Source organism: Petaurus breviceps, unplaced genomic scaffold, assembly GCF_028583685.1.
Source record: "Petaurus breviceps papuanus isolate PSGF00001 unplaced genomic scaffold, PetGlider_PUasm1.0 226, whole genome shotgun sequence".
Lineage (NCBI taxonomy): Eukaryota > Metazoa > Chordata > Mammalia > Diprotodontia > Petauridae > Petaurus > Petaurus breviceps.
In genome coordinates this window covers 8,519,302-8,543,825 of record NW_027185890.1, presented here as the reverse complement: position 1 = coordinate 8,543,825, position 24,524 = coordinate 8,519,302, and the positions used below count along the sequence as shown (strand labels likewise).

The window sequence follows — 24,524 nt, the reverse complement described above, 5'->3', positions numbered from 1 at the left end:
TATCCAGGTTTCTGTTTGGTCATTGGGTTTTAGGAATTAGGATGATGCTTAAATTGTGTCACCTTCACTTTTTTCTAGGTCATTTGTTTTTTGTAGAAGATAGTTTATGTTTTCTTTTTCTTTTTTTTTGGATTTTTTGATTTTGCTCCAATATTTCTTTTTGTGTCATGTAGTCATTGAATTTTGAGTGGTCCATTTTGATTTGGGGGGAGTTCATTACTTGATAATACTGTTTTTAACCCTTTATTCTAAGACTTTATTTTCTTAGGTGATTATATATTACTTGTGGCCAAACCAATTTTTTTTTTTCCTTTAAGGTTCCGTTGTAGTTGCTATGGAGTTACTTTTAGCTTCTGAGTTTACTGCTTAGACATCTCTTGACTCATATTTCTTTGTAGTGTTTGGTATTGTCTTCTCTTTTCTCACATGCCTTTGGTTCTTGGTTTGAGACTTTGTGGTAGGGCCAAGCTCTCGCACTCTTGGATGGAATGGTTAGGAGTTGTTTGCTTCTGATCTTGAGTGCCTGTCATGATTTCCACCTCCCTAGTATTTCAGAGTGCTAATTTCTCTGGAGTGTCTTTGATCATAATATTATTGACATCCATCTTACGTGGAGTTTTCATATCAGAGTTCTTCTGGCTCTTGACCCCATGTGTCAATTTCTAATCCCTACCTGCCATCCTTGGGAATTTCCCCTTCTAATCCATATAGATTCCTCTCTCTCCTGGTAGGAGAGCATTGCAGGTTTAAAATGAGCCTATAGCATCTCTAGTTCAAATGCTAGCAGGCTTTTGACTTGGCTACCTGTTCTTATGATGGCTTCCCTGGCTAAGTGACCCAACAGAATTCTGTCTCTTTGTGTAGTTCTGGATTTGATGAGGAAGTTGTTTTTCCTTTGATTTCTTGATCATTTTCCAATCTGATGCTGTTTTAAGAGTTTTTCTATAGTACATGTAGGAGAGCTAGGATTCCATATTTCATGCCACTGTCTTAACCAGAATCAAGATCATACTATGATTGATCTGGAAGCTGCTTTTCTCGAACTTTTAAAACAAGTTGTTTCTTAATACAATTTTTCTGAAAGGAGCACTAGGATTGTACTTGGAGCTGAACCCCAGGTTCCCAATTCTATATCAATATTCTTAAGCACTGGATGGGAAGTTAGTTTTCTGGAATGACTTAGGAACCTCAGGGTGAGGGGAGCAAGGACTTTATGATCTTTAATAGCTCTTCATGTTGCTAGTTCTGGTTCTTCCATTGACTCTCCTTGAATTCAGGCTGGTTACTAACTGAAGATAGTCCAGGATTTATAATTTAGTGGTGGGCTTTTTTTGTTTACTTTACTTTCAGTGGCCAAAAAGAAAGTTTTTGGAACAGTGGAAATAAATACTAACCTCTCTTTATTTCACTTTCCTTGTCTCTAATTGGCATTGTAAAATTATATTGAACTGCCTCATAGAATTTTTATGGGGAGTAGAAAGAAGACTGTAAAATGAGGTGCTGTGGATGTGTGAAACATGAACAATTTTGTCTCTAGTTGCAGTGCTCATTTGAAAATATCCATCTTTTGTTGTTAGATAGCACATTGCATTTTTTTTCTATAAAGATTATCTCTATCTATCATGGTATTCAAAACACTTTAGGGGGCAACTAGGTGGCACAGTAGGTAAAGCACTGACCAAAGAATCAGGATGACCTGAGTTCATATACAGCCTCAGACACTTACTAGCTGTCTAACCCTGGGCAAGTCACTCAATGCTGGTTGCCTTACCAACAAATAAAAAAAATACTTTAAAATATTTAGTTTTAGGACTGAATGTGTAACTTTTATAGTTAAACAGGTAGACATTTTTTTTTATTTGTCCAGGGTCACGCAGTTAGTAAGTGTCAAGTACCTGAGGCCATATTTGAACTCAAGTCCTCCTCATTCCAGGGCTGATGCTCTATGCACTGGGCCACCTAGCTGCCCCTTTTCTTTAAGTATTGATGAGTTATTCCTATTTGATTGGGGTTCATAAGATAGATAGTTTCACTTCTGATCTATACTTGATTGGAATACTTGGTAATTCTACATGGTAATAATTACAGATTACATTATCATCTTAGTAGCTGTGCCTTAGAATTGTCTTAGGGGAGGGGTCAATGATCTCTCTAGCCCAAAGTGTCAAAGTATGGCTTAGTATGCCTAAGTAGTGGTTGTGGATTAGCCATAAGAATTAGACAAAGAAAAAGAATGAGGAGTAAAAAGAAGTGAAAAAAAAAGAAAAATGAGATATGTAAAGGTTATATTAATAGCTGCCATAGGTATGTACCTCATATGCTAGGAGGATGCTGTGATAAAAAGTTGTAAGTACAAGACAGAATGTAAAATGTATTTCCAAACAGCCTGAAAATCAGTTTTCCCAGTATTGAATGGTCCTATGAAAATGAAGGATTGAACTTCTGTAACCCCTGGTTTTCATTAGGATATTTAATTATCTTTTTGTAATTTGTTTTCCTCTTCTCTCTTATTCCTCATATATTCCCTTAGTTTCCCCAAATTTTGCCTTAACAAGTTTATCAATTTTTAATTGTAAAATTACTTTAGGTGTCTTTAACATTTTAGAAATAAATGGAGATAATATTTTTATTCTATTGATTTTTCCTGTCTTTTACTCTTTTCCTCCTCAATTATGACGTTTTATTAATTACTAGATTAGATGGTTAATACTTTTCTATTTCTAGCCCTCATATTTATTACAAAGTAGAGGTTGGTAAAACAGGATGGGTAATGCTAGTATTATGTTAAAACTTTTATGTAGATATTAGGCAGCTGCAAAATACAAGAGACTACACGTGATACTTATAAACTTTTAATGCCTTATGCTGATGCATGAACTTTGTACCATATTAGAGAGTAAGTGGTAGTAGTATATACATGAGAAAGCAGTGATTTCTCTAGGTCTCAATTCACATCCTCCAGGGTGTGTCTGTTTATCTGATGTCAGAAATTATTCCAAAATGTTTTAAAATGGAATTAATTTTAATCATTCATCTTAGTTGAAAAATAGACATATATCAATTTGTAGGTAGGGCTAAGTTCTTAGTATTCTGAAGAGTTTTATAATTGCTTCCTTAACATATTTTCTATAACCATTAGACACTCCCTTCATATCTGAAGATTTTCAACTTAATTTAAACTCTCCCTCCTTATTTTTGTCTCTTGGCTTCCCTTAATGTCCATAAAGTCCCAGTTAAAATCGTATGTTCTGCAAGAAACCCCTCCTGTGTTCCCTTAATGCTAGCTCCTTCCCTCTCTTCCTTATCTCCATTTATTTGTATGTAGCATTTTTGCATACAGTTGTTTGCATGTTGTGTCTCCCCCATTAGACTATGGACTCCTTGAGAGCAAGACTGTCTTTTGCTTTTCTTTGTTTCTGCAACACTTAGCATAGTACCTGATACATGGTAGGTGCCTAATAAATGCTTATTGGCTGACTGATAAGCAAAGGTGAAAATGAAGTGCATGGCAATAAAGGTGCAAAGAACAAAACATCAGCATTTTTCAAAATACAAATCTTTATGTAGATAGAATTTGTTAATAAAGATTAGAAAATTATGCATCTTTTTTTTTTTAAGCAATCAGAGTTAAGTAACTTGCTCAAGGTTACACGGCCAGTTATTTCTGGGTGTGGTGCTAAGTATCTGAGCCTGGATTCGATTCCAGGTCATCCCGACTCTGGGGCTGGTGCTCTTACTCACTGAGCCACCTGGCTGCCCCTAAGCAATTGGGGTTAAGTAACTTGCTCAATGTTACACAGCCAGGTGTTTCTGGGTGGGTGCTAAGTTTCTGAGACCGGATTCGATCCCAGGTCATCCCGACTCTGGGGCTGGTGCTCTTACTCACTGTGCTATGTGGCCTCCCTGAAATTATGCATCTTTAAAAAAAAACTTAGGCAGTTATTACTCCATTAAAATTAAGATTTCCTTCATGTGACTGTAAATATTATTCTTTCATGTGATCAATTGATACAGGCAAAGTACTTTGCAAGCTGTAAAGTGCCATGTAAATACAAACTATTATTATTACATATACTTCCTAGACTTATATGTATAAATTTTGGGTTGTTTTTGAGATGTTCCTTAAAGAAAGCAAAGTGTTGGTAATAGAAGCCCTCTGTGCCTCCCAACACACATTATTGTATGATATCTCATCAGGATCCAGAGTGTTTTGCTTCCTTATGCCTCCTAACATCTGGACTTATTATTTATACATCTTAAACTTTACCATGCAGGTTTTAAAAAGATTTATGTAAAACACAGGCTATCACTCTCTTGTACATCTTGCCAAAAATCTTATCTGAAACTTTTTTGAGGGATGCCTTTATTACAACAGCAAAAGAAGGTGAAAGGAAGGGCCCCACAGTAGGATTTACAGACCCTTCTTTCTCTTTCCATGAGTTGCCCTTTACTTGGCAGGGCATAATGAACTTTGGCTCAGTGGGGAGAAGTTTAAGCAGTGGTACAGGATGGATGTTGTAGTTGTGTGATGCATTACCACCTTCTGCTGCCATCACTGCTGCCACTGTAGAAAATAAACTTCTTGAGGGCAGGGACAGTTTTTTTTTTTGTTTTGCCTTTGTATCCCAATGCTTAAGATGTAAATACCAGTAATAGACATTTAACAAATACTTGTTGTATTTGATTGCTGTATGAAAATGGTTATACTCCAGATCCAGGATGGGGAGGATAGATTGGGGAAATATTGTAGGGGACTGTGAAGGCCTGGCATAAGTTATATGCGTGCCCCAGGGAAAGTATGAAAATTGTGTGCCCTGAATGTTATTGTCTCCTGGAAGCTTTGAGCCTTCTCTATGATATACGTGATTTAGTTGATATTATATGATATGGTTAATGTCCTAGGTTTTGAGTTAGAGGAGACTCTAGTTCATATCCTGCCTATGATCATTGTTGTTGATGTGACCATAGATGGGTTACCTTACCCTTTTTAGCCTTAGTTTCCTCACATGTCAGAGGAGAATGATATTACCTGTAGTAATTACCTCATAAGTTTGTTGTGAGGAACAAATAAGATCATCTATGTAAAGAACTTTACAAACTTCAAAGCTGATTATTAATGCACAATTTACTAGCGTTAAAATGTACTTCAACAAAAAGCAATATTAAAAATTCCATGGAGAAAGAGCTAAGATGGATGGGTAGAAGGTACTAGGAGCCCAATTTTGGATTAAGCTAAGAAAAAAAAAAACTTTCCAAGCATTAGTTGCCTAACATTGGAATAGAGCCATTGTGGAAAGCAGTGAGCTTTTTATCTCTGGGAGGACAACATGGAGGTTGATGAGAATTCAAGAATTTATATTGTCTGTCAATTAAGTTAAGCTTTCTTTAAATGATTCCTGTGTTTGCTTGGTAGAGATATACTGTTTAGATAAGACAGGGTCTGTTAACTTATAGTTCTTACAGTCTAGGAAGGAGATAGGACAAGTCCATAAAACTCTAATACAGAATAATATTGAAGAAGTATATTAGAGAGGTTCCAAGTTTTAGGCGAGGTTCAAGATGGAATGGCTAACACAGTGATAGATGATAGTCATTTAATAAATGTTTGGTGAATTGAATAATTGCTAGATTTAACCTGGATGTATGATGGAACATTGTTGTGTTCTAAAGGACAGGGAATTCCAGCATTGAAGATGAGGAGGGGAAAAAAAAAGGAAAACATTTTAGCCACAGGTGAAAGTACAGGAAAGGCAGAGATAGAAATGGAAAATTTCAGGGGAGTAATGTGGTATAGTGGAAAGACAACTGACTGGAGTCAGAGGATGTGAGTTCATATGTGGCTTTTGATATTTACTAGCTGTAGACCTTAGGCAAAAAAAACCCCAACAAAACACTGTGTCTCCAAGGGCCTCAGTTTTTCTTTCTCATAAATAAAGGGACTGAATGAGATAGCCTCTGAGATTTCTTTTTTCTCTGTAACTATGATCCTGTAAACCTGTGTTTAGGAGACAGTAAGTATCTAGTATGCAAAGGGGAGTGATCTGAAACATGACTGGAAAGGGAGGGTGGCCCCAGATTGTGGAAGATCCTGAAACCAGGCTAAAGGATTGTAACTTTACTCTTGAACCAATACAGAATCATGTTTATGCAACTAGGTTTATTTATAAGGAGGATTAGACATAGTATGTCTTTTCTGAAAGGGTCCCAGCCCTTAATAGAGCTGGTTTTGATCAGTGTCATGTTTCCAGATTTTAATTTCTGTTTGGTCTAGTCCAGTGTTCAAGGAGTCTATTATTTGGGTAAGATTTACAATTTCTTCTTCCAGGCTATTTATTCTCCTTCCAGATTTTTTCCCCCTTTTTCTCTCTTGCTTCATTTCTTCTAGGTATTGATGTAGTCCCTATAGAAAATCCATTATTTCCCTTTGAATCTCTGCTTAGACTTGTTACAGAGTTATTGTCTCTTTCTTTTGGGGGCTCTCAAGAGCTACAATATTTTTTTATACTGGTTGGTGTCTTTGTTGGTTTATTCATCTCTCCAGCTTCAGTTCTTGTAATGTGGCTTTTTGCCAGGGCCAGGTTCCATTCCTATGTAGTTTTGGGTATGATGGTCATTGCTGTTGGTCTCAACCTGGATCTTCTTGATTCTCCTAACTTCCATCTCCTAAAATTCAGCTTCCCTGAATCTTTGAGGTTCAGAACACTGGATCTTTCAGGCTCTTTCTGGCATCTCAGTAGAGTGGTCAGGCTCTTACTGTAGTTCACCCATGTTGTCTCAGTGCCCCTCCAATCCATTTTATAAATGCAGAATCAGAGTTGAATGTCAAGTCAACATTTTATTATTTGTAAGTTGATTCTTCATGGGAATTTTCTTGCCCCTCAGCATGCTTCTAGTTGATCTTGTGCTACCACCAGCTAATTTTTGCCCAAGGAGGCAGACTCATTTTAATATTAGTCAAAGTCAAACAACTAGAAAGAAAAACCTAGTGCAAATACCTATTAGTGCAAGCCACAGACAAAGTTTTTGTGCTATTCACTGTTAAGAATTTTCTGTGCTACTATTGCCTTCCATTAGCATTAAAAGAATAGAAAAAAGCTTTGGACCTGAGTGGTTGTTAGTATTAAATCAAATAATGTTCATGAAAAGGCTTTGGAAAATTTTAAAAAGTGCTTTACTCGTGTATGGCAGCATTATTATTTATTTTTATTATCAGAGATTCATTGTGCTTATAATATATGCTTCAAAGGCCACTCTCAAAAGCTACACATGTATTTTTCTGAGGGAAGTTATAGTTTGTATATACTTAGATATTGAATGTCCAAACTTGAATGTTTGTGAACTGCCCATATATCTGGACTAATTGTATTTTTGCCTGTACAGATCAGATAGTAAACATGCAGAAATATAGAAGCCAAGAACAATGTGTGCAGATTTGGAGGTGATGTTGGGGTCCCTTTGCAAATTTTGGCCCATAGAGTAAGGCCAGCTGTTCATTTATTTCATGACTAGGTTTGGAATCCATCCAGTTGCAGGCCGAATGCCTGGTCAGCTGAATGTACTTTTAGCTGAAGCTGGGGTCCCATATGATATTGTATTAGAAATGGATGAGATCAATCATGATTTCCCAGGTAAGAAGTGGTGGAAAAAAATCTTCGAAAACTTTGTTTTGATGAAAACATACCAAACTGAGACAAAAATAAGACTGGAAGAATGATGGAATATTTATTATTCAGAAAAAGACATTATTGTATAAAATTCAACTAATTTTTGTTACCTTGGTATTCTTGGAGGAAGATAATAAAAGCTTAGTCAATAAATTCATCTAATACTTGCCAATCTGTGAAATTTCCTTGTCTTCCCTTTAAGCCAATCTATTTTGCAGAATGAGTTTATAAGTAGAATAGAATTTTATTAGTCTCAATGCTAGTCTATGACTGCTACTGATTATTTTTTGAATGGGTTACTATTTTTTTGTTATGTGTAGCAGTGCTGAAATTAGACTAATTTGCTCTTCTGAGAACTTAGTAGATAAAGCATCCTGAATACAGAAGAAGGAGGAGGAGGAGGAGGACAGCATGCATCTGTATTTTAGTGAGACTCTTAGAATTGTTTTTATATTTTAGTACTTAAAGATATTTTTATTTAGTTACTTTAGTAATTCATTTATTTAAATATCAGTGTCTACTGAGTTTCACTTTTGCCAAAAATGGCATTGAAAATGAAGAAAATGGTCAGGACCATTTACTTAAGTGACATTTTGCATACAATTACAATACATGATTAATTATTTTATCATTTACCCTAATTTGTCTCCTAAAATTCAAAATGTGATGATAACCCCATCAAAAGTAATGCAACTGAAGTATCATTTTGGAAAGATAAATTAAAAAGGATTTCATAATTTTTTTAGATTAAGCATTTTGTTGAAAAGACAGATAAAAAGGAGGAGTTAAAATGATACACTTAAGCTTTTAATCTTCATTTTCTTTCTTTCTTTTTTATCATGTAGATACTGATTTAGTCCTTGTAATTGGTGCAAATGACACTGTTAATTCAGCAGCTCAAGAAGATCCCAACTCTATTATTGCTGGGATGCCAGTTTTAGAAGTCTGGAAATCAAAACAGGTAACGTTTCAAATACCTATTTTAAAGTAAGTTTTTAACCTACATTTTAAGCATGAAATTGCCTCCTTTCTCATGCTACAAAATAGCATGTTCCTGGATGTGTTAGCTTAGTTGGTTAGAGCAGAGGTGTTAAACATGGTCTCTAGTAGGCTGCATATGACCCACAATACTGCCAAGTATTGTGGCCTGAATCATATTAAAGTATGTTTGAGGAATATTTATAAAAATAAGTAAAAATGCAATAAAACAGAGATAGAATTACATTTTAAAACTAAGCCAATATGTACCCCTCAGGGATCCTTATGTACAGTTTAGTGACCCCTGTCTCTATTTGAATTTGATACCACTGGGTTAACGCATGGTGTTATCATGAGGTTGGGGTTTGGGCTTTTAAATTCTTTATGAATTTCATTTTGTTCCACGGTTATAGACTCAATTCAGGAGCATATCTCTGACTGTGAGTAAAAATGAGTATGAGAATGTGCCTGGAACAGTGTAAATCCATAATTTTAGCTGGAAGAATAATTTATATTATTTGACTATAATGAGAACAACTGGATTCACTCTGTGATAGAAAATCAGTAATGTCATCTTCATATATGAAAGATAGAATGTATCTTCATCTGTTATTTTGAATGTCATTGATATACATTGTCTTACAAAAAGGTGTCCCAGTTCCAAAAATTAAACTACATTTCAATGAGTTTCGTTTTACTCATGTACATTATTTCCAAGGAGGCTAGTGGAGACAGATTCAAGAAAGTTCAAGGCACTTAGCAGGTGTTACTCCTCCCCACTGCCAAAGTATGATCCTGATCGCAGTGGGCTTATTTTTATAAATGGGAGAAAAAAACAACTTTAAATTTATGTTTTTGTGAGAGATCTGTTAAAACAAAACAAAGCAAAAAAGGAAAACAACAAAAAAGTACCTTTGATTTAGAATAGTGTTTGGCTTCACTCTGAGGCTATGGTGTGGTAAATAGAGAGTTGGTCTCAGAGCCAAGAAGACCTTGGCTTCAAGTGTCACTTCTGACACAAAAAAGCTTGGTGACCTTGGGTAAGTTGCTTAAAACTTTCAATTTCCTGGCAACTCTGTAAGATTCTGAGTTGGAGAGGAAGTTCCCTTATTCAGGAATTCTCTGTATTAGTCAAATCACAGGTCTGGACCCTAGCCATTCCCTATCTCTTTTAAAAATATGCTTTGTTTGGAAACTAGGTTACTGTTTGTGTTAAATAAATGTAGATGATGTGAACACTTGCATGTCTGTGTTCAGAGCTTATTGCATCATAAGTTCATAATTGAATGTCTTCTGGAGGTGGGGGAGAGCAGTATAATTTTCTACTTGGTATGTATACTACATATGAAAATATTTTTCAGTGTCTAGTTTCTTGGGAATTATGTTTTTGAAAACTATAGAAAGCTTGCTTATTTTACTAAAAAGTGACAATTAATAGTAGCCAAGGCTATCCAGATTGGCTCACTAGGCTTCTATTATGTCATATGTGCAAGGTTATTGTGTTAGACCTATAGCATATAGAGTTCATCTTCCCTGTCCCTTTTATTTTGTTGAAATACAGTGTTGAAGTAACTGTTTCTTTTTTCTTTTTGAGAGATAAATCTGTCCCCAGAGGTCTTTGGTATTGGAAGATTTTGACAGTTTGAGATCTAGTGACTAAAAGGTTGAATTTAGGAATCCTACCCTACTTTCCCTCTCAATTAAATACACCTGAAAATTTTAAATAGACGCTCGTGTACTCTCTAGCCCACATACATATTTGATGTCTTAATATTAAAGGAGTGAGTAGCCCATGTTATTAAAAGAATTATAAACTTATATTTCAGGTAATTGTTATGAAGAGGTCTCTGGGAGTTGGCTATGCCGCAGTGGATAACCCAATATTCTACAAACCCAACACTTCGATGCTTTTAGGGGATGCCAAGAAGACCTGTGATGCTCTACAGGCAAAAGTTAGGGAATCCTATCAGAAGTAGGTATCAGTAGCCATTGTCTAAAATGGCTACTTCAGCTCTATGAACAGAAGAATATCTGTAAGGTATAAATCATGTCTTTGAGAAAGAGAAAACCCTGAAAAATACAAGAAAAGGGATAGACACCATTAAAATATAGTGAATTGTCATAGTTTTTAAAATGAGCATCAAAGATGCTAAATCTTTCTGTACATATATATTTGATATGTGAGTCAGAAGCATTTTGTAAAAAGAGACTAGCATCATTTTAGGTGAAATCCAGTGGAAACATTTTTCCTCCCTTCACTTTTAATAGCCAACAGTTTTTCAAGAACCAAAAATATGTTATTTTAGGAAACTTCTAAGTGCATTAGACTAAAAATAGGTTACAATGTAAACATTGTATGCACCTGTATTATTCCAAATGTTTTGTTAATCAAATGATGATAATTTAAAGCTTTGTCTACTCTTGATTTGTCCCCTTGATGTTTAATCTTGTTTCAAATGAACCATATCAAACTTTTCATTTTTTCAGTATGTTGTTTCAAACCCTGAATTTTGGGATTATTTTTGTGTAATATATTCTTAACAGCTCAGCTAACCTCTTTGAAATTCTGGAAAACATTAAAGTTATTAGCTTTCATATGTTTCACTGGAAGCTATATGTGTTGAGCTATGATGAAATACACCAATTTGAAATCTGTTTTGCTTTTAAAATCTAACTCCCTTTATATATTATAAGAATTCTTTGAGTTCATATGGTAGGTTTAGTTGAGTACTCAATTTATATTGTGTAGGGCTGTTTTATTTTTATTAAGTGCACTTGAGTGGAATTCAAATATTTGACTAATAAAATAAATTTATCATGTTTGCATAATGATGTAGCAACTGTTTCTGGTGACAAAGGCTAAATACAGATCTACTTGTGTTAGGAAGCATTAACATCTGGGGAAGACGTGCTACCATGAAGTAAATGAGATTAATTCATCTTAACTGTTTATAAAAATGATTTTTCAAATTATTGTGTCGAGTTCTTGTGTGATTGATGACATTTGAAAAAAATATGAGCACTTTTTTCACTACCTCTGTGTTTATGCAAATACAAGCTGACACCTTTTTGAAGCAAAAATATAGATTGTTGATTAATCTTGTCTGCTGTGCCAAAAGCTTCATATATTCTTGACTTTGTGACAAAAGTGTGCACAAATACTAAAACCATTTGTATAAGTTTGTGATTAAATACAGAATTCAGCTATCTTCTTCAGTTAACAGATATAGTCTATAAAATCTTGCTGAAGCAAACAAAAAAAGATTTATTTTTTTTGTCATGTTTCACTTTGAAGGATTTATTCATTATGTAAAAGCATGTGTTCCTTTTTGCCTCATTAAGCTCAGTGTTTTCCATGTATAGAAAGGTCACCTTTCCTTTGTATTTTAAATAACAAATGCAATAGACTAATGGATTACAACTCACTTTTAACTTCAAGTCTATATTTTATCATGAAAGATTTATTTGAAAGAGTGAACAGTATTTCCTTTCTTATACTTTTTCAGTATAGTGGGGAGGTATAAATGGGAAGGCAGACACATTTATCTTTTGGAGATAGTTGCTACAGTCAGATTAAACTGAAAGCAGCCAGATTATACCCTGAATTATTATTATTATTATTGCCATTTGTAGTAGTCATTTAACAAATCTCAGTGAAATTTCCAGTGATCTCACACTTTTGTTACTTGGCAAGCCTTTGTCATACAGTCCTGTTAAGTGAAATGAAAATTATCCTGAAAGTGATTTTATCTGATAGATTTATTTTTGAGCATATTGCTTCTCTTCAAACTGGTGGTCTTAAATTGTGAATTACAATAAAAAATTTTTAAATCCCCAAACCATTTTGTTTCCCCATAAGAATTTTAGTGGGTATTCTTTTTCACCCTCTGTATTGCCTTAAATTTTGTAGTAGTAAAGCACTTGTGTGCCTGTACTGTTCACCATATATTTTTGTTTCTTGCTCACTCATGGTGCATATTTTCCTCCCTCTCCCCTCTATCCCACTTCATATTCTGACATTGAGGAAAGAATGACTTAGTGTTTTATGTCCTGTGATACCTCAGTCAGCAACCTAGGATTCCTGCTGACATTCATATAGCCTTAGCTTCTAGCATCCATGCATTATTTGTGTTTTCCTTTTCTCCTGGAGTGAACTATTTGTTTTGAAATCAATCACCTTGCCAAACAGGCCTCCAAATTATTTAATAAATGATACCTAAAAGATTTTGTGGGTTTGATTATTTTTTCTTTATGAATCTCTATAGTCTTTCTGCTATAATACAAAACTTTGCTAACATTAGCAATTTCTTCTTCTCCCTGTTCAACAGAAAGGAAAATTGGATTAGGACATGTTGGTTAATTGACTTGGTGGTAAATCTGGAAATAGAACTTTCAAGAATGTAATCAAAGGGGTGGCTAGGTGGCGCAGTGAGTAAGAGTGCTGACCCCGGAGTTGGGAGGACCCAGGATCGGTTCTGGCCTCAGATACTTAACACCCACACACAAAAAAATTGGCTGTGTAACCTTGAGCAAATTACTTAACCCCAAATGCCTTTTAAAAAAAAGAATGTAATCAAAGCAGATACTTTTATATGTGAGTAATTTTAGATATAGAGTCACCTATACAAATCATCTAGTAGGAAGCTTTAAATTTTAACTCAATTTGTACAACCCCATGAATGTTTTCTCTATAGCAAATTTATCAAAACCCTTATGATATATGTAATCAATAAGCAAATTTTCCAGTCCCTCAGGCAACAAAGTTGATACATTAAAGCAGATTAGTTTTGGGAAAATTGGGCAGCTCCATTGTAAATCTAGGAAGATTGCTTCAAGTATTTAATTTATAGGCCTTTCCAGTATTTGAGAAACTGTGCCAACAAACGTGATTGGGCTAGAAGGCTGAAAAAAATTCATCTGCTCCAATGGTAGTAATTTGTATAACCCAGCTGCTCTTGAGATTTTCCAAGGAAAGGATTAGTTTAATTAGTAAAGGAAAAATCCCTCCAAGGGAAGCTTTTTATAGTCTTGCTTTAATAAAGAGGCAGGGACTGTCATGTTTGTATTTAAGAAGCATTCAAGACCCCAGTGCTCAAACTGTTATCTCTAAAGTAACATCTAGACCAACCATATGGGGCTAAGGAACTGAACTTTTAAAGAAATGTGCCCCTTCCGGCCCCCCGCCTGATATCTAGAGAGAGGATCATTAATGCCTCACAATGGCACATTTTATTTCCTCTGATGCTGGAAGTGAAAATTTTGGAGTGGGAAAGAGAGTCTGGCAATCGAGAGGGAAGGAAGCCAATATTTTAAAGCATAACAAAATGTTCACTACTTGATTGATTTATAAAACAGCATGTAAAGAATTACTGGGAAGATAAGCAATTCAATATAGGTTATACATGTGTAGCTAATGCAAAACATTAACATAGTAGATGTATTGTAAAAGACTGTATTTCTCTCCCTTCTATCCCACCTCCCACTTGTTCCATTCTCTATTTTGATCCCATCCCTTTTCAAAAGTGGGTGCTTCCAACTTCCCTCCTCCCCAGCCTGCCTTCCCTTCCATCATCCCTCCTCTCATCCCCTTCTGCCCTACTCTCCTGTAGGGTGAGATACCGTACTTAGTGTGTATGTCATTCCCTCCCTGAGCCAAATTCAATGAGTATAAGGTTGACCCATTCCCTTTTGCCTTCCTATTCTTCTCCATGGTAACCATTTTCCCTTGCCTCTTCTATATGAGATAATTTATGCCATTCTGTCTCTCCCCATCTCCTCTCATTATATTCCTCTCTCACCTCTTAATTTCACCTTTTAAGTATCATCCCTTCCTATTAAATTGGTCCCATGCCCTCTATCTATGTACCTGAAAACATATATACACACATTCACATATGTATTCATACGCCCATATACTCTCCGATATAGACATATATATTTCTATTCCATTCAACTATTTTCATACTGAAAAAAGTTTCTTCAGTTACAATTATCATTTTTCCATGTAGGAATGTTAATAGTTCAACTTTGATAAGTTCCTTATGATTTCTTTTCCCTGTTTACCTTCTCATGCTTCTCTTGCTTCTTGTATCTGAATGTCAGATTTTCTATTCACCTCTGGTTTTTTCATCAAGAATGCTTGAAAATCCTCTATTCCACTGAATGACCATATTTTCCCCTGAAACATGATACTCAGTTTTGCTGGGTAGGTGATTCTTGTTTTTTTTTTCTCTTAATTTTTTGCTTCTTTTTAAAATTTTTTTTATTAATTTGTTTGTTTACTTTTAGTTTACAAGATTCAATTCCACAATTGCTTGAGTTTCACATTCTGTCCCCCTCCCTTTTCTCCCCCTTCAATGGCAGCATACAGTCAAATATAGGATCTGTAAATACTTTCACATTAGACACTAGGTTATAAAGACGGATTGTATCAGATGGAATGAAAAATGGTAGAGGAAATAAAACCAAACAAGAAAAAGAAAAAGCTCAGGTAGTTTGCTTCAATCTGGATTCAAACTCAGTTCTTTGTAGTTCTTTCTCTGGATATAGACATTTCTCTCCATCGTGAATCTTTTGGGACTGACTTATATCACTGCATTGCTGAGAAGAGTCCAATCTATCAAAGTTGGTCATCACACATACGTTGTGTCTGTAATTGTATAGAAATTTCTACTGGTTCTGCTCTTCTCAGCATCAGTTCATATAAGCTTCTCCAGGTAAATATGAAGTCCATTTGCTCCTCCTTTCTTATACAACAATTGTATTCCATAATGTGCATATACCACAACTTGTTCAGCCATTCCCCAATTGATGGGCACCCCCTTAATTTCCAATTCTTTGCCACCACAAAAAGAGCTGCTGTAAATATTTTTGTACATATAGGTCTTTCTATTATCTCTTTGGGTTACAACCCTAGAAATGGTATTTCTGGCTCAAAGGGTATGAAATTATTTATAGCCCTTTGGGCATAATTCCAGATTGCTCTCCAGAAAGGCTGGATCAGTTCACAACTCCACCAACAATGCATTAGTGTTCCAATTTGCCCACATCCTCTCCAGCATTTGTCTTTTTCCTATTTTGTTATCTTAGCCAATCTGACTGGTGAGATGTGGTACTTCAGAGTTGTTTTGATTTGCATTTCTCTAATCAGTAGTGATTTAGAGCATTTCTTCATGTGCTTATAGATATCTTTTATTTCTTTCTCTGAAAACTGCCTGTTCATATCCTTTGACCATTTATCAATTGGGGAATGACTTGTATTCTTATAGATTTGACTCAATTCTCTGTATATTTTAGAAATGATTCCTTTATCAGAGACATACGTTGTAAAAATTCTTTCCCAATTTCCCACCTCCCTCTTAATCTTGGTTACATTGGCTTTGTGTAATCTATTCCATTGATCTACTACTCTATTCCTCAGCCAGTACCAAGTAGTTTTGATGACTACTGATTTAAAATGCAGATTGAAATCTGGTATAACTAGTCCACCTTCCCTAGCATTTCTTTTCATTAATTCCCTTGATATTCTGTACCGGTTATTCTCCCAAATGAATATTGTTACTATTTTTTTCTAGCTTTATAAAGTAGTTTTTTGGTAAATTGATTGGTATGGCACTAAATACATAATTTAATTTAGGTACAATTGTCATTTATTATTATATTAGCTCGACCCAGCCATGAGCAATTGATATTTTTCCAATTAGTTAGATCTGACTTTATTTGTGTGAAGTGTTTTGTAGTTGTGTTTATATAGGTCCTGGGTTTTTTTTTGGCAGGTAGAGTCCCAAATATTTTATAATGTCTACAGTAACTTTAAATGGGATTTCTCTTTTTATCTCTTGCTGTTGAATTTCATTAGAAATGTATAGGAATGTCGACGATTTATGTGGGTTTATTTTATATCCTGCAACTTTGCCAAACTTATTTATTGTCTCAAGTACTTTTTTACTTGATTCTCTGGGATTCTCTAAGTATATCATCATATCATTTGCAAAGAGTGATAGTTTGGTTTCTTCTTTGCCTAATTTGATTCCTTTTATTTCTTTTTCTTCTCTAATTGCTACTGCTAACATTTCTAGTCCCAGATTGAATAAGAGGGGTGATAGTGGATACCCTTGTTTCACCCCTGATCTTACTGGAAATGTTTCTTGCTTATCCCCATTACATATAATATTTGCTGATGGTTTTAAATAGATGCTACCTATTATTTTAATAAAGGCTCCATTTATTCCAATTCTTTTCTAGTGTTTTTAATAGGAATGGATGTTGTATTTTGTCAAAAGCCTTATCTGCATCTATTGAGATAATCATGTGATTTCTGCTAGTTTTATTGTTGATATGATCAATTATACTGATGGATTTCCTAATATTAAATCATCCTTGCATTCCTGGAATAAATCCTACCTGATCAAAGTGTATTATTCTTGAGATAAGTTGTTGTAGTCTTTTTGCTAATATTTTATTTAAAATTTTTACATCTATATTCATGAGGGAGATTGATCTATAATTTTCTTTCTCTGTTTTATCTCTTCCTGATTTAGGTATCAGTACCATATTTGTGTCATAAAAAGAATTTGGTAGGACTCCTTCTTCACTAATTTTTCCCAAATAGTTTGTATAGTATTGGAATCAATTGTTCTTTAAATGTTTGATAGAATTCACTAGTAAATCCATCTGGCCCTGGAGATTTTTTCCTAGGGAGTTGACTGATGACTTGTTCAATTTCTTTTTCTGAGATGGGGTTATTTAAGTAATTTACTTCTTCAGTTAATCTGGGCAACTTGTATTTTTGTAAATATTCATCCATTTCCCTAAGATTGTCAAATTCATGTGCATGCAATTGTGAAAAATAATTCCTAATTATTGTTTTGATTTCCTCTTCATTGGAGGTTGATTCACCCTTTTCATTTTTGATACTCATAATTTGGTTTTCTTTCTTTTTTTATCATATTGACTAAGGGTCTATCAATTTTATTGGTTTTTTCTTTTTATTAATTTGTTTGTTTCCTTTTAGTTTACAGGATTCAATTCCACAATTCCTTGAATTTCACATTTTGTCCCCCTCCCTTTCCCCCCCATGGCGGCTTATAGTCAAGTATAGGATCTGTAAATACTTTCACATTATACATTAGTCAGGTTATAAGGACGGATTGTACCAGCTGGAATGGAAAATGGTAAAGAGGACATAAAACCAAATAAGAGAATGAAAAAGATCAGGTATTTTGCTTCCACCTGGATATAAACTTAGTTCTTTCTAGTTCTTTCTCTGGATGCACATATTTCTCTCCATCATGAGTCTTTTGGGATTGACTTATATCACTGCATTGCTGAGAAGAGTCCAGTCTATCAAAGTTGGTCATCACACATACGTTGTGTCTGTAATTGTGTACAAATTTCTCATGGTTCTACTCTTCTCACTCAGCATCAGTTCTTTTAAGCCTCTCCAGGTAAATATGAAGACTGCCTGCTCCTCGTTTCTTATAGAACAATTATTTCTTACCATGCATATACCACAACTTGTTCAGCCATTCCCCAATTGATGGGCACCCCCTTAATTTCCAATTCTTTGCCACCACAAAAAGAGCTGCTATAAACATTTTTGTACATATGGGTCTTTCTCCCATTTCTATGATCTCTTTGGGATACAACCCTAGGAGTGGTATTGCTGGGTCAAAGGATATGAAAGTATTTATAGCCCTTTGGGCATAATTCCAGATTGCTCTCCAGAAAGGCTGGATCAGTTCACAACTCCACCAACAATGCATTAGTGTTCCAATTTGCCCACATCCTCTCCAGCATTTGTCATTTTCCTGTTTTGTCATCTTAGCCAATCTGACTGGTGAGATGTGGTACCTCAGAGTTGTTTTGATTTGCATTTCTCTAATCAATAGTGAATTAGAGCATTTCTTCATGTGCTTATAGATAACTTTAATTTCTTTCTCTGAAAACTGCCTGTTCATATCCTTGATTTTATTGTTTTTTTCATAAAACCAGCTCTTAGTTTTATTTATTATTTCAATAGTTTTCTTAATTTCAATTTTATTAATTTCTCCTGTGGATTTCAATATTTTTAATTTAGTATTTAATTGGGGATTTCCAATTTGTTCTTTTTCTAGGTTTTTCAATTGCATGCCCAATTCATTGACCTCCCTTTTCTCTAATTTAATCATGTATGCACTCGGTGATATAAAACTTCCCCTAAGAACTGCCTTTAATGCATCCCACAAATTTTGGTAAGTTGTCTCATTATTATCATTCTCTTAAATGAAATTACTGATTGTTTCTATAATTTCTTGTTTGACCCACTCATTCTTTAGGATTAAATTGTTTAATTTCCAATTGGTTTATTTTGTCTTTCCATGGCCCTTTATTGCATATAATTTTATTGCATCATGATCTGAGAAGGATGCATTTAATATTTCTGCCTTTCTGCACTGAATTATGAGGTTTTTATGTCCTTTTACATGGTCGATTTTTGAGTATGTGCCATGAACTGTTGAGAAGAAAGTATATTCCTTTTTATCCCCATTCAGTTTTCTCCAGAGATCTATCATATCTAGGCTCTCCAAAATTCTGTTCACCTCCTTAACTTCTTTCTTGTTTATTTTGAGGTTAGATTTATTACGTTTAGAGAGGGAGAGATTAAGGTCCCCCACTAGTATAGTTTTGCTATCTATTTCTTCCTCTAATTCCCTTACCTTCTCCTCTAGGTATTTGGACAATACCACTTGGTGCATATATGTTAAGTAATGATATTGCTTTATTCTCTATGGTGCCTTTTAGCAGGATGTAGTTTCCTTCCTTATCTTTTTAAATTAGATCTATCTTTGCTTTTGCTTTATCCGAGATAAGGATTGCTACCCCTGCTTTTTTTTACTTTAGCTGAGGCATAATATATTCTACTCCAGCCTTTTACCTTTACCCTGTGGGTATCCCTTTGTTTCACATGTGTTTCTTGTAGACAGCATATTGTAGGATTATGGTTTTTAATCCATTCTGCTATTTGCCTCTGTTTTATGGGAGAGTTCATCCCATTCACATTCACAGTAATGATGACTATCCGTCCCTTCCCTTCCATCCTATTCCCTCCCCTGCTTATGGTTTTGTTTCTTCCTTCTCCCTTCCCCTCGTTGAGGGTTTTCCTTTTGACCACCACCTCCCTCAGTTGTCCCTCCTGGTAACTCCCCCCCTTCTTTATCTACCCTCTCCCTTACTGCTGTTTCCCTCCCCTCTAAGCCCCCCTACCTTTTATCCCTCCCTTACCTTCCTACTTCCTATAGGACACAATATAATTTTTTACTTATCAGAGTAAGTTATTACCCATTTGACCCCAAACCAATGAGAGTAAATTTTATACAGTGCTCCTCTTCCTCCCTCCTTTCCCTCTATTTAATGAGTTTTCATGTCTTTTCATGTTAGAATCTTAAACTTAACTGATTATGTTGATCCCTCTTTGAAGCAGAACCAGTAAGAATAATGTTCAAATGATGTTCCTCTCCCTCTTCTCCTTTATTATAGTGTGTTTTTATGCCTCTTTGTATGGCATAATTTACCTTTTTCTGTCTCATCCTTTCCTTTTATCCCATTGCAGTCCCTTTGACCCCCTTTATAAATTTTTTTTTAATCATCAGGTTAGTTCATTTATACCCACATCCTCTATCTATGTATAACCCTTTTAAGGGTCATGGTAATCATATAAATTTTGATATTGACAGTTATCAGCTTCTCATATAGGGATGTGAATATTTTGCTCTTATTGCAATCCCAAGTTATGCGATGTGTGCATGGGTGTGCATGTGTGCATGTGTGTATGTGTGAGTGTGTGTTTTCCTTGTTTACCTTTTTATGTCTTTCTTGAGTGTTGTAATTGGAGATCAAATTTTCCATTGAGCTCTGGCTTTTTCGTCAGGAAAGTCTGGAAGTCCCTTATTTCATTAAATGGCCATCTCCTTGCTTGAAAGATTATGCTCAGTGTTTGCTGTCCTAGCTCTTTTGCCCTACGAAATATCAAATTCCAATCCCTCTGATCTTTTAATGTAGAAGCTGCTAGGTCCTGTGTGATCCTTCCTGCAGTTCCACAATATTTAAATTGTTTCTTTTTGCTGCTTGTAGTATTTTCTCCTTAATCTTATAATTCTGGAATTTGGCTACTATATTTCTTGAAGTTTTCAATTGGGGATCTATTTCAGGGGGAGTCTGGTGAATTCTTTCAGTAAGTATTTTATCTTCTGATTCCGGGACTTCAGGACAGTTTTCTTTGCCAATCTCTTGGAGGATGTTGTACAGGCTGCTTTTTTCATCATGGCTTTCCAGTAGACCAATAATTCTTAAGTTATCTCTCCTGGATCTGTTCTCTGGGTCAGTTGTTTTTCCAGTGAGATATTTTACACTTTCTTCCAATTTTTCAATCTTCATGTTTTGTTTGATTGACTCTTGGAGCATCATAGAGACCTGAGCTTCAATTTGATTGATTCTGTGTTTTAGTGAATTATTCTCTTAAGTTAGTTTTTGAAGGTCCTTTTTCAGGGAGGTATTTTCTCTAATTACTTCACTAATTTTACTTTTTAAGGATTTGTTTTCTCCCATGAAACTTTTTTCCAGTTTGGTCAGTGTAGATTTAAATTTGTCTTCTGTCTCTCTAATAAGGCCTTTAAAATCTTTTTTGAGCTCCTCCAAGAGTGCTTTTTGGGCTTGAGACCAGTTCATATTTCCTTATGTGGTCTCAGGTGTGAGTATAGAGTCCATGTTGTCTTCTGTATTTGGTTGTTCTTGCTGGCTATATTAAGCTCTAATCGGTTTATTTGTCTTCCTCTTCTCCTCAGCTTCCTTCCTTCCCATTGTGACTTCCTATTTCCTAATTTCTCAGGCTGGGAGCTAGGTGCCTGGTTTTTGGCTTTGTGTACTGTAGCCTTTGGGTGTGTAGATTGAGGACAAGGCAAGGGCTCTCAGTGTTTCTGTTGAGTTATGCTGATGCTCACAAAGTACTCTGTGGAGGAGGGGTGGTCTGGTCACTCCAGATTTCTGCTTCTATGACCCTGAGCTACTGCTCCAACAGGCTTTTGCTGGTCAGATGAGGTAGGGCTTATTGGGACCACTCCCTCTCTTCTCTTCAGACTCCTTGCTGCCTCAGTTACACCCTTTCTCAATGACTCCCAAGCCTGAGGCTATTTCTACTGTCTCAGGATTTCACTCTGGGTTTTCTAGGTCGGGGAGGGGGGATTGGAGCAGCCAGAGTTCACTTTGTCATCCTAGGCTCTGGAAAGTCAGGCAAGCAGTTTCTAAACTTCCAGGCTGGGGGCTGATAGCCCCAGAAGAAGCTGCTGTCTCTGCTGGGGGCCCCGAGCCATCTCTTACCTGGCTCCAATGGATCCTCCGGACCCTTGGTGAGATGCTGGTGAGATGGCTGCAAATCACCCTTGGGGTGGGGGAGTCTACCAGCTGAGGCTCCTTCTCTCTCTGCTGTAGTCTGCTCTGTAGTCTGAGCTGCTGCTCTGTGCTCCCCCCTGCCCGGACCTACGTGGGCACTTTTCTGGGCTGGATTCTGCCACACTCTGTCTCCCAGTGGATTCTGACACTCCAAAATCCATTCAGATTCACTTTTTAAAGTTTAGTGATGGGATTCACAGAGGAGCTTAGAAAACTTACTGCTTCCATTCCACCATCTTGGCTCCACCCCCCTGTTTCTTGGATTTCATCCCAGCTCCTTTGACCTCTGGAATATTTTATTCCAAGTCCTTTGATCCCTCAGTGTAGAAGCTGCCAGATCCTGAGTGATCCTGATTGTGTTTCCATAATATTCAAATTGTTTCTTCCTGGCTGCTTGTAATATTCTCTCCTTGATCTGGGAATTTCTGAACCTGGCTATAATATTCCTAGGAGTTTTCTTTTTGGGAACTTTTTCAGGAGGTGATCAGTAGATTCTTTCAACCTCTATTTTGCCTTCTGGTTCTAAAAGATCAGGGCAGTTTTCCTTGAGAATTTCTTGGAGGATGATTTCTAGGTTCTTTCTTTGATCATGGCTTTCAGGTAGTCCAATAATTTTTAAATTATCTCTCCTGGATCTATTTTCCAGGTCAGTGGTTTTTCCAGTGAGATATTTCACATTGCCTTCTGTTCCTTCATTTGTTTGGATCTGTTTAACAGCATCTTGATTTATCATAAAGTCCTTAGCTTCCATTTGCTCCAATCTAATTCTGAAGGAATGATTCTCCTCAGTGAGCTTTTAAGATTCTTTTTCCATCTGGCAAATTTGGCTTTTTAAGCATTTTTCTCCTCATTGCCTTTTTGAGCCTCTTTTGCCATTTGAGTTAGTCTATTTTTTAAGGTATTATTTTCCTCAGTCAGGCTGTTGACTCTCATTTCATAATTTTCTTGCATTGTTCTCATTTCTCTTCCCAATTTTTCCTCCACTTCTCTTATCTGCTTCTTAAGGTCCTCTGTGGCCTGTAACTAGCTAGTATTTTTCTTGGAAGCTTTTGGTGCAGGAGTTCTGACTTCACTGTCTCCCTCCTGTTCCATGCCTCGATCTTTTTTGTTCCCAAAATAGGAGTCTAATGTTGGATTGCTCTGCTTTGTTTGCTTCCTTTGCCTGGTCATGTTGCCACTCAGTTGACTTTTGGCCTTTTTTGCCACAGTTGGACTCTGCTACCAGACAGGGGAGCTTCATTCCAAATGCTGGGGTTTTCTCAGCTGCCAGAGGTATTAGTTGGGTACCCTCTCTGAAGCTTCCACATGCTCTGGCAAGCTGGTCACACACCCCAGGACCTCCACCCTAGACCACAATCTAGATCCAAGTAGTTTAAAGCAAGAGCGGATACCCCTCAGACAGGTCACTTGATCCCCCTACACTCTGCAGGCCAGGAGCTAAAGCTATCACATGCCTTCTCGTTCCGGGGGTCAAAGCTGAGGCACTCTCCAAAGTCCACGCTGGGCTGACCTCTTTCTTTGTCAGCATCTATGTGTTGATGAATCTGGAAATGGCCACAGTTGCTGGTGATCTGGAGTCTCTCCAGCCGGTTGCTGGTCAGACCCACCTTGGGGCTAAAACCTCTGGCCCGTGCAGGGCTGGGGTCGGCTCCCAGAGCACTGTGCTAGCCTATGCCTGCCGGCCTGTCCTCAACAGGAGGTTAGCTTCTCTGTGTCATTTTGTGGGTTCTGTAGCTCCAAAGTTTGTTCAGAGTCCCGTTTTACATGAATTGGAGGTTGTGGAAGCCAGATCCATAAGGAGGTCCTGTTTCTACTCAGTCATCTTGACCCCACCCCACTGGGAAAGATTTTCCAGCGAAGACTTGAGCCCACCTCTCAGCCAATGGGAGAAGGGACAGCCCCGGGAGAAGGGGTTTGATTGTGTTAGGGTATAAATTCTTATTCTGCCTTTTGTAAGGCGCCTCTTCTTCACAATCAGTCATGGGGAAGACTGCCCTGTTCTCCCAGGGAAGAGAATAAATTCCTGTTCTTATCCTAAGAAATCTCCGTATTCTTGATTAAATTTTGGATTGAAGTTTTTCATCCCAAACAGTGCGAATTGGAACAAACATTCTGGAAATTAATTTGAAGTTATGTTAAAAAGGTGGCTAAACAGTATTTGATTTGGAGATCCCACTATTACACATGCATCGCTAAAGAGATCAAAGATAGAAAAATACTGAATATACCGATATTTCTCAAGCAGCATTATTTATATAATAGCAAAAAAGTGAAAACATAATAGAAACCCTCCCAGTTGAAGAATGGTTAAACCAAATGTGTTATGTGAATGTTAGGGAATATTACTGTGTTGTAAGAAATGAAGACAGAGAAGTATGGGAACCCTTATTTGACCAGCTACAAAGTAAAGTAACAGAATAAAGAAAACCATTACACTATAGCAATGTAAATTAAAAA

The 24,524-nt window shown here is 36.3% G+C and overlaps 1 protein-coding gene and 1 long non-coding RNA gene across 4 annotated transcripts in view; both read left to right on the top strand.

The window, feature by feature from the left end:
- The window catches only part of NNT (nicotinamide nucleotide transhydrogenase), a 142,190-nt gene extending 129,324 nt beyond the window's left edge, over nucleotides 1-12,866 (top strand). For all 3 annotated transcript variants that reach the window (XM_069095311.1, XM_069095310.1, XM_069095312.1), the window contains exons 20-22: nucleotides 7,510-7,628; nucleotides 8,510-8,625; nucleotides 10,469-12,866. In XM_069095311.1, coding sequence (XP_068951412.1) covers nucleotides 7,510-7,628; nucleotides 8,510-8,625; nucleotides 10,469-10,618 — 385 coding nt within the window. In that variant the 3' untranslated portion in view covers nucleotides 10,619-12,866. The remainder of the gene's footprint in view (nucleotides 1-7,509; nucleotides 7,629-8,509; nucleotides 8,626-10,468) is intronic.
- The window catches only part of LOC138166790 (uncharacterized), a 1,160,016-nt gene that overhangs the window by 143,361 nt on the left and 992,131 nt on the right, over nucleotides 1-24,524 (top strand). The window lies entirely within an intron of this gene.